The 10,300-nt window shown below is 66.8% G+C and overlaps 1 protein-coding gene across 1 annotated transcript; it reads left to right on the plus strand.

Annotated features, from left to right (window-relative positions):
* Positions 1–41: 41 nt before the first annotated feature.
* On the plus strand, positions 42–8,632 carry LOC112109337 (laminin subunit beta-2-like). The gene is made up of 10 exons (XM_029914468.1): positions 42–156; positions 569–753; positions 896–1,137; positions 4,766–4,969; positions 5,241–5,385; positions 5,620–5,827; positions 6,262–6,403; positions 7,389–7,565; positions 7,976–8,132; positions 8,364–8,632. The coding sequence occupies exons 2-10, from the start codon at positions 576–578 to the stop codon at positions 8,495–8,497; spliced, it is 1,587 nt and encodes a 528-aa protein (XP_029770328.1). The 5' UTR covers positions 42–156; positions 569–575; the 3' UTR covers positions 8,498–8,632.
* The last annotated feature ends 1,668 nt before the right edge of the window (positions 8,633–10,300 follow it).

The following is a 10,300-nucleotide window of genomic DNA, read 5'->3' on the forward strand; positions in this document are numbered from 1 at the left end:
TCCTGCGCCAGCTGGGCCGCCGGCTGGACGACACCAGGCAAGGGGGCGGCACTGGCGGGAGGGGCTCAGCGACGGGACCCTTCCCCCTGAGCACCCGGCAGGACCGGCCCGGTCCCCCCTCCTGCGCCAGCTGGGCCGCCGGCTGGACGACACCAGGCAAGGGGGCAGCACTGGGGGGAGGGGCTCGGCGACGGGACCCTTCCCCCTGAGCACCCGGCAGGACCGGCCCGGTCCCTCCTCCAGCCTGCTGGGCTGGGGGCAGATGCCCACGTTGCTGCCCCAGCTGGCATGGCCGGCCCCTCGCGAGCAGGCCCAGCAGAGGCCAAGGAGATGGAGACCCCGTGTGGGTGCAGGGCTGAGCCCCACTGCCAAGGCTGGCACGAGGGTGCCGGCTCAGACTCCTCCTGCACCTGTGCCTGGAACTGCCAGCAGCTGCTCCGGCCAGCCCTCTGGACGTCCATCTCCTGTGCCCATGCGCCTGCCGCTGTGCTGGGGAGAGGGGCCTGGTGGCTGGGACGGGGGGGGGGGGCAGGTCCCGCCCTGTGCCCACTCTGAGCTGTGCCCCTAGGGAGGACATGGACGAGGTCTGGAAGCAGCTGCAGGCCGCGGAGGGGCGCCTGGACGGGCTGGCTGGGGCGGACGCGGAGCAGAGGGGCCGCCTGGCCAACCTGAGCAGGGAGCTGCAGGAGCTGAACCGCACCCTGTCCCGCCAGCAGGAGCAGCTGGCAAACTGGAAAGAGGCCAGCTTTTGGGGTAAGGGGGACAGAGTCCCCACGGGAGCCCCTCCCTGCCCTGCCCTGCCTTGCCCCCAGGTGGGGCAGCCACGTCTCCCTGGCCACACAGGGGCAGAGCTCTCCACGGCCCGGCCTGATGCCCTGCTCCTGTGCCCTGGCAGAGTCCTACCGGAGCATCCAGGCCTCCTCGGAGAACTCGAGGCAGGCGGCGCAGCGGGCCGGTGCCTCCGTGCAGGGGCCAGCCAGCCCGGTGGGCCAGGCCCAGCGCACACGGCAGGCCGCGGAGGGGCTGCTGCGTGACACCGGCGACACCTTCCGCAGGACCCTGGCAGCGCAGAGGAGGTCGCTGCGGGAGGCCCAGAAACGGGCAGCTACGCTCAGCGTCTCCGGGCTCAACGAGAGGGTGAGCAGGGGGAGGGCGGGGCTGGGAGAGCCCAGGACGGGGCAGGGCTCTGGCTGTGGGTTGGGCTGGGGCCCTGGGGAGGAGAGCCCGGATGGGGCAGGACCCGAGCCCAGGAGGGGCAGGGCCGGGAGTAGGATCACCAGATGTCCCGATATTTAACTCCTCGTCCTGCGTCCCGACCGATGGACGATCGGGACGTCATTTGTCCCCATACTGAAAGGTTGCCAGGCGTCCGGTTGGTGCGGGGCCAGCAGGCTCCCTACCCAGCTCTTGCAGCTCCCCAGAAGTGGCGACATGTCCCTGCTGCTCCTAGGCGCAGGAACAGCCGGGGGGGTCCGCACGCTGCTCCCGAGTGCCGGCTCCGCAGCGCCCATTGCCCGGGAACCATGGCCAATGGGAGCTGCGGGGGCGGCGCCTGTGGGCGAGGCAGTGTGCAGAGCCTCCTGGCCGCGCCTCCGCCTAGGAGCCAGAGGGAGATGTCACCACTTCCAGGGAGCCGCCTGAGGTAAGCGCCGCCCGGGCCTGCACCCCGCACCCCAACCCTGAGCCCCCTCCCGCATCCAAACTCCCTCCTGGAGTCAGCACCCTGCCCCCCCTCCCGGGCCCCAACCCCCTGCCCCAGCCCAGAGACTCCCCCTTGCAGCAGGGGCCGGAGCCAGGGCAGTGCACCTCCGACCCGCAGCTTCCTACGGCTTTGCGCTCCCCGCCCCCATGAGTCACGATATTTTATTCTTACGATCTGGTCACCCTAGCTGGGGCTGGGGGTGGGGGCGGGGGCCTGCTGGGAGGAGTGGGCTGACCCGGCTGGGCTAACTGGGAGGGGAGGCGGAGCAAACCAGGACACAAGGGCTCCTTTGACACGTTTAGAAGCGAGCCGGGAAAGCCCCACGGGTAGCAGGAGCTGAAATCGGACAGCCCGTGGCCAAGGCATGATGCTTAGAACGGGCAGCTCTAGGCTCCCCGCTCAGGGCCCGAGGGGCCTTGGCTACGCTGCCCAGCTAGGTCCAAAGCCATGGGGTTCGCCGCAGAGATCTCTCTCCAGCAGCCTGTGCAGCTTTTCCTCTCCTGGGCTGGCCGTGCAGCTCCGCTCTCGCTGGCCTGTTCTTTGCCTCTCCTTGGCTTGGCTGCTCCTGGGGCTGTCCCTCTGCACCCAGTTTGACCCCAAGCAGGTGTCTTCACCTGGGCACTGGGCCCCTTTGACCTGCATTGCCTCACTAGACGGTCAGTCTCTGGTCACGTGCTTCAGGCTCTGTGGAGGTGGGGGGCGTCTCGCTGACCCTTTGCAGGATCTGGTTTAAGCTAAAACTGCCTTTGGCGCCGGTCCCGTTTTCACCGGGTGGATTGCCTTGACGCTCTCTCCCGCGCGTCCCTCCATTTCCCTCTCTGAGTGTCTGCTCCCAGACCCAGGTCTGACTTTCCTGCTTCTCCTGACCTCAGACCTTTCCTCCTTCTTACTTCCCAGTTCTTCTCTCATCTGATCCCTTCCCCAGCTCCACCCGCTAGCTCAGCCTCTACATCCTTCTCCTTCCCCTACAGCTCTTTCCAACTGCCCCTTCGGGTGGATCCCGAGCCCCCTCCTTGGCCGTCTCGCCCCAGGACAGCGTTCTGGGCTGCTGCGTTGCCGGAGCAGGCACCAGGGCAGGGTTACCACAAGGAGGCCCTCCAGGGAGAGAGCTGGGGCAGGGCTTGGGTGCCCCCTCTCATGGATCCACAGGGTCGGTGCGAGGTCCCAGCTTTTAAACAGTACCCTGGGAGAAGCCCTTCTGTGGGCCAGTCCCACAATGGGCCCCACCCTTCTGCCAGGGTCGGCCACGTGGCTTGCCAGCCCCTTACACTGGCTATCAGGGTTCCCTCCCCACTCTGAACTCTGGGGTACAGAGGTGGGGACCCGCATGAAAGTCCCCCTAAGCTTATTTTTACCAGCTTAGGTTAAAAACGTCCCCAAGGCGCAAATCCTTCCTTGTCCTTGGATGAGTACTGCTGCCACCACCAAGTGAGTTAGACAAAGATTCAGGAAAAGGATCACTTGGAGTTCCTGTTTCCCCAAAATATCCCCCCAAGCCCCTTCACCCCCTTTCCTGGGAAGGCTTGAGAGTGACCAAGGTGAGCACAGACCAGACCCTTGGGTTTTTAGAACACTAAAACCCAGTCAGGTTCTTACAAAAACAGAACTTTATTATAAAGAAAAAAAAATAAAAGAAGCACCTCTGTAAAATCAGGATGGAAGGATGGATTCAAAACACAGAGGATTTCCCCTCTAGGCAAAACTTTAAAGTTACAAAACCAGGGATAAACCTCCCTCTTAGCACAGGGAAAATTCACAAGCTACAACAAAGGACAAGCTAACGCATTTCCTTGCTATTACTTACTATTTCTGTAATATTAGATGCTTAGTTCAGATATGGCTAAGGGAGATGTATTTTCCCTGCTCTGGTTCCTCGCTGACCGGAGAGAACAAAGGAACCCAAATCAAAAACCTTCCCCCACAGATTTGAAAGTATCTTCTCCCCTTATTGGTCCTTTTGGTCAGGTACCAACCAGGTTATTTGAGCTTCTTAACCCTTTACAGGGTAAGGAGGGATTTTATGCTACCCTTAGCTGTATGTTTATGACACTGGCGCTCTGGGCTCCAGCCCCTGCTCCGCCCTGCGAGCTCTGCCCAGCGAGTGCCCCTGAGCCAGAGCCAGGCAGAGCCCTGCCCACTGCGCAGGGACCGATGCCCCTCGCCCAGGGCCTGCAGCAACTCCCCCAGCGCTGTCCCCTGGCGCGGCACAGGGAGTCCTTAGGGCAGCCCAGAGAAGTGAAGGTTGCAGCATCGGCCATCCTGCTCAGCCAGCGCCCAGCCCCTTGGTACAGGCTCTGTCTGTCTGCCCTCCTTTGGCAGAGCCCCGGGGAGAGCCCCGGCTCCTGCCAGCCCCCAGCTCTCCCCCCCCCCCCCAGTGTTTTGATCTCAGCTGTGGATTGTCCAGCCCCCCAGGGGAGGCAGGGAGCTCAGGTCCCTCTGGGGCGTTGGGTGCTTGGTGCCAGCGTCCTGGCGAGTGGAGTCGCCAGTGTCTTCTCAGATGCCCCAGTGACATGGGGAGCAAGGCCCAGACGGCCACGTCGCTTCCCCTACCCTGAGAGCAATCAGCCCTTCCCCACCCACTGGGGAGCCAGGCAGCACCGCGGGGAAACTGAGGCACAGACAGGCCTCATAAAAACATGACCAAATATTCCCACGTTGTCCCAATCCACCTCCCCTAGAGGGGTGGCAGGATCGCTGGGAGAACTCTCCTATCTACCTAGCGCTGCCTCCACCGGTCTCAGCTCGGGTCGCTCCGGGAGGGCGATTTTTTTCAACCCTCTGAGCCATGTGGTAACACTGACTTCATTTCCTAGTGTAGAACAGGCCTTGAGCTGCCCTGGGAGCAAACTGAACCCTCCTCCCCGCCCCTGGTAGCCATGTGGAGCACAGGGAGAAACTGAGGCACACCCTGGAGTCATACAAATCATTCCCCCTTTGTCGCCGCCTCCCTCCCAGCTGTGGGGCCCTCAGTGAATGCAATGGCAAGCCCAGGGTTCTGCCCTCCTCCCCTGGGGCCGGCTGGCTCTCCGGCTGACCCCCTGCCATGCGCTCTCTGCCCTGCAGATCTGTGGGGCGCAGGGAGATCAGGGCTGCGAACAAGCCCCCTGTGGAGGGGCCTCCTGCCAGGATGACTCCGGGCAGCGGCGCTGTGGGGGCCCAGGCTGCAGGGGGGCGCTCCCCGTCTCCACGCAGGCCCTGCGCTCCGCCCAGGATGTCTCACGCCAGTTGGAAAGCACGGCCGGGCAGCTGGGCACCATCGCCCTTAAGGTACAGCATGGGCAGGGGCGGGGACGGTCTCCTCGGGCATCAGGCCTATGATTTAAGCTGCAGGGGTCCCGGTGAGGGTGTCTCTCACAGGGTCTGCTAGCCTCGCACGCCTGTGGGCACCACCCTCGCCCCACGCAGCTTTGTGCGCACACAAGTGTGCCAGTCACATGCCTGTGCTGCCTGCTGGGCACCCCCTTGTGTGTTCCCCCCACACTGGGTGTGGCACACAGCTGGCACCAGCCTGGAGCAATCAGCTGTGAGGCCCTTCCAGGTGCAGGAGATCCAGGAGCTGGCCCGGGGCGCCAGGAGACGAGCCCAGGAGACACTGGATGGGTCCCAGGCAGCCAGAGGCCACATGGAGGAGGCCACAGCCAGGCTGCGAGAATTCATCCAGAAGATCAAGGGCTTCCTGGCAGGTAGGAGCTGGGGTGGGCCTGGGGTTCCCAGGAGCTCCGGTGCCCTCTGCAGCCTGGCGTGGTGGGCGTCCCAGGGCACCGCTACGCCAGGCCCAGCCACGGGCAGGCATGGGGTGAACCGGGGCCCAAGTTGGCGGCTGCTCCAGTCCTGTGGGTGCCCAGCCATGCCCTGGCCTGCCCCCGCTGGCATGCCTAGGGCCTGCTGCCCCCGCTGAGGGCCTTCCCTGTCTGCAGAGGAGGGAGCCGACCCGGAGAGCATCGAGCTGGTGGCCCGGCAGGTGCTGAACATCTCCCTGCCCAGCAGCCCCAGCAGGGTCCGGCACCTGCTGCAGGAGATCCAGGACAGTATCCGGCAGCTGGACGGGGTGGACGCAGTCCTGAACAGCACGGCCCACGGCCTGGCTGCCGCCAAGGAGCTGCTCACACGGGCAGGGCAGGCCAGGTGAGTTACCGGGGACGGGAGCAGGCCAGGGGCACTTGCTGAGCGCGTGGGGGGAGTTTCTGGCTACTCTGGTCCCAGCCTTTCCCTGCAGGAGGCGCTGTGGGAGCAGGGTGCTGGTTGTGGAGGTGGGGCAGGGGGCAGTTCTGGGGGAGCTCCCAGCAGGGGGTGCTGTGGGGGTGGGGCGCTGGCAGGGGGGGCTCCTAGCAGGGGGTGCTGTGGGGGTGGGGCGCTGGCTGTGGGGAGCTCCCAGCAGGGGGTGCTGTGGGGGCGGGGCAGGGGGCGGTTCTGGGGAGCTCCCAGCAGGGGGCGCTGTGGGAGCGGGGGGTGGCTGTGGGGGGAGCTCCCAGCAGGGGGCGCTGTGGGGTCAGGGCGGGGCAGCTGCCTGGGGGCAGGGGTGGGAGGGGCCGAGGCTGACGCTGTCCTGTGCCCCCCAGGGAGCGAGCGGTGGGCGTGAGGGGGGTGATCGCGGCCACGCAGGAGGTGCTGGCAGGGGCGAAGGTCCAGGTGTCCGTGGCGGGGCAGGCACTGAGGAGCACCAAGGAGGCGGTCCGGGGCGTGGAGAGCAGCGTGAAGGAGGTGAGGGGCTCTGCCATCCTGGGGACCCTCGTGGCCCCCCCAAGCCAGGCTGTGTCCTGCCCCGGAGTTATCCGCACACATTCAGGCACCCACCCGTTCCCAGTGCGTGGGGCTCTGGGTGCACACGGCTGCTGCCGGGGGGCAGGACCTTTTCCCAGGGAAAGAGCCTCACCCAGTGATACCCTCCATGGCCTCTAGTTACTCACTCCCTGCGGCCAGCCAGGGTTAGGGCCGTCTGGGGGGCTCCGGTCTCTGCCAGTGTCATGGGCAGAGAGCTGAGCTCGGGCGGCTCTCACCTGGGGCTGGGGCCTGGATGGGTTCCCAAGAACTCCCTTTGGAGCCCAGTTTATAGAGTACCCCGAGTTCTGGTTGGCTCTGCCGTAGCCAATCGTTACCCTAACATCTTACTAGCCAATCCGAGCCCAGCGTAACAACGTTCCCAACCAATCCTGGGCCAGCCCGAGAGGAACCAGCGAAGCCCCAGCCAGCGAACGCCAGGGCATGGGGCGCCGACAGCGCACGGGGGAACGAGGGTTTCACACCCACGCCCGTTGAGCAGACAGACGCTGTTCGAAGCGGTGGCTGTCCCTGGTGATGGTGGGGGCAGTAGGACGGGGTCTCCGTCCCGCCAGCCCGATAGGACCTTGTTCAATGTCATTTCGATGGACGGTGCGGCCGTGACTTCCTGCTCCTCGGCTAATGCTGCTGCAGACAACGGCCTGATCCCCACGCCCTGAACCCCCCTTACCTCCGCTGGCTGGAGCCCTCCCCTCCCGTCCCCAGCTGCTCTTCCCGGGGCCGGGCCGGGGACTCGCTGGGGCTGTGTGGACTCTTAGCCTGGAGGTGGGGGCCAGGGGGGCTCCCACAGGCTGGGCCAGGCCACAGCCCCATGGGCAGCCTGTAGCGGCCGCGCTGCGGGGACGGGTGGGACCTGGGGCACCCCCGTCCCGCTGGCTCCGGCCCCATCCCCCTCTGTCCCGCGCAGGCCGAACGCAGGCTCCGGGGGCTGCAGGAGAAGGAGGCGCAGGTGCTGAGGCCCCTGCAGGCGCTGGCGAAACAGGTGGCTGTCCTGCAGGACAAGTCCAGGGCCAACCGGGGGCTGGCCAAGGAGGCCAAGGAGAAAGCTGAGCGAGCCGTGTCAGCCACAGGGGCGCTGGGCCAGGTGAGAGCCCCCAGTCCTGCCGTGCAGAGCCTGGAAATGCTGCTTCCAGCATGTGACCCCTCCCCTGGGCCCCTGGATGCCAGCCCCTGCCCTCCCCCTCCCCCGCACAGAGCCCTCCCCCTCCCCCACACAGCACCCTCCCCCCAGCCCGCACCCTCCTCCTCCCCCGCACAGCGCCCTCCCCCCAGCCCACACCCTCCCCCGCCTGCCTGTTGGTGCCCCTCCCCCGCACAGCACCCTCTCCACCACCTGCTAGCCCATGCCCTTCCCCCACCCTATGCCCACCAGTCTGCTCTCCCCCGTCCCCCTCACTGCAGCACTGGGCATTGGGGGCAGTGGGCCCACGCACCCAGAGGGCAGGACCCCCACAAGCCTGGCGCCGGGTGTCAGCCTGTGCCCCTCTGCCCCAGGCGCTGGCAGCGGTGAGGCAGCGGTACGCGGCGCTGGAGAGCCAGGTGGGTGGGCTGGCCGGGGCCTCGGGCGACGCGCTGCTCCGGGCGACGCGGCTCCTGCAGGACGCCCAGCAGCTCCTGGACAAGGCCAGCGGCAGCCAGAGGAAACTGGAAGGTACCCGGGGCGCGCGGCTGGGGGCGGCAGGAGCAGTGCCCAGCCCCACTCGCCAGGGTCCCTGCGGCCCCCCATTCAGACGGGTGCTCTGGGAGGGGGATGGGCACGTGCCGCGTGGGGGCTGCGGGCCAGGCTGGCTGTGGCGTGCGAAGGGCCCGGCGTGGGGGGCAGGGTCCCCGTAGGTGGTGCGGTCATGGCGGGGGGCTCACCGCTGTCTCCGCCTGTCTGCAGAGCTGGAGCGGCGCTTCGAGGCCGGCGAGGAGGTGCTGGAGGCCAAGGCCACGCAGCTGCAGGCGCTGGAGAGACGGGTCTCTGGGCTGCTGGAGGAGATCAGGGAGAAGGCCAATGCCTACGCCACCTGCTAGTGCCAGGGTACCGCCCGCCGGGCCAGACAGCCAGGCTGGACCCCCACAGTGCCCCCCTCCCCCCTGCCAGTCTGAACCCCCCCGGTGCCCCCCGGGCCGGACTGACAGTCTGGACCCCCGCGCCTTCCTCCGTGGTGCCCCCTGCCTGCCCACCAGTCTGGACCCCCACGGTGCCCCCCCGCCCCACCTGACTGTCAGTCTGGACCCCTGTGCCTTCCTCCCCGGTGCCCCCGCCGGGCTGCAGTGTCCTGCTCCCCCCTTCCCCCGCCGTGCTGCCTTGTCCCCCCGGTCCCCCAGGGCTGGGGAGCTGACCATGGCTGCTGGGCTGGGCCTGTGACCTCGGGCACTGGCCACCCTTGGAAGGGCTCAGTGGGATGCTGGCAGCAGCTGGGGGCTCCCCTGGGGGAGCGGTGGGGGTTGCCTGCCCCCTTCCCCCCTGCAATGCAGACTAGGCAAATGGACGAGGGATTTGGGTCCCACTCGTCCCCCTTCTCTGCCTGAATTGAAATAGGGAGCAGGGCCCCAAGCACAGAGAGACACCCCCAGCAGGGCCCCCCCAAGGACACCTCCCCTCCACAGGGACCCGGGGCAGAGAGACACCCCTAACAGGGCCCCCCCTGGGGACACAGGTTCATGGTGTGATGAGGCCCTTGCCCCCGCATCCCAGACAGTCATGGGATTATTTCCTGCCCCTCCCACACACCCCAGCAGGTGGGGCTGGGGAATGCCTCACAGGGAGGGCAGAGCCAAGTGCCCGTGCTGCCGTGGGGCTCAGCGCTGGCGTGCAGGCCCCTCCACTGGCAGGGATGCCCCAGCCACCCCACAGTCCCATACCCTTTGCCCCCCATAGGGGGAGCCAGGAGTTCTGCTGGCAGCCTGCTCTGTGCCCTGCCGGTGCCTACCCTGGCCATGGGCTGTGCCAGCTGCCAGCCAGCCAGGGTGCTCTGGGCTCCTGGGCGGGCAGTGCCGTGGGGCCCAGCAGTGAGCTAGGGAGCGAGTGGGCAGCCAGGTGCGGGCCCTACCTGGCAGGGGCCCCCTCATGCGGCTCCAGGCTCTGCCCCAGCCAGCGTCTGTAGCAACCCTGGACTCTGCAAATAAAGGCCTGAGCCCGCAGCCCCGGCTGCTCCGTGTCACGTGCCTGCGCCTGCGCCGGGCTCTGCCCCAGCACCCAAAGGGAGCCGCGGCCCGATGCTCACTCTGCCCCGGAGGCCCCGGGCGATGCTGGAGCTGCTCCCTACGCAGCCGGGCAGGGCTCTGGGGAGCCTCCTCTCTCGGAGCAGACTGTCCCCGGGCAAGAAACTTCCTGGGTCTGACCTCGGAGCATTCAACACCCCTTCCACACCGTGCGCTTCCCGCAGCGAGTCCGCCCAGGCGGGGTCCTGGGGCAGCCAGAGGTTCTGCCCCCCAACTCCGCAGTCAGCCGTGACTCTCAGCCAGCCGGTAAAACAGAAGGTTTATTAGCCGACAGGATCACAGCGTAGGGCAGAGCTTGTTAGCACAGAAATCAGTGACTCTCAGCCAAGTCCATCTTGGGAATCCTGGGCCAGGCGGCCTGGCCTCCCCCCCTGCCAGTCCCCCCCCCCAGCCCGCTAGCCTCCTGCCACCCCACCTCCGCCACCCCCTTCATGCCCCTCCTCCTTCTCTGTCTCTCGCTTCCCGGGCCAAAGGTGTCACCTGGTCGCATCCCCCCTCCTGGGTCTCAGGTTACACAGGTGCAGACAGTTGGGCAGACTCACCTGCCCTGAGGGCCTCAGCAAAACTCACACCCCCAATTCCCACCCCCGCAGTATGGTGCAGCACACA

The sequence above is a fragment of the Terrapene carolina genome, unplaced genomic scaffold (assembly GCF_002925995.2).
Source record: "Terrapene carolina triunguis isolate 2854851 unplaced genomic scaffold, T_m_triunguis-2.0 Scaffold51726, whole genome shotgun sequence".
In the NCBI taxonomy this organism is placed as follows: Eukaryota; Metazoa; Chordata; order Testudines; family Emydidae; genus Terrapene; species Terrapene triunguis.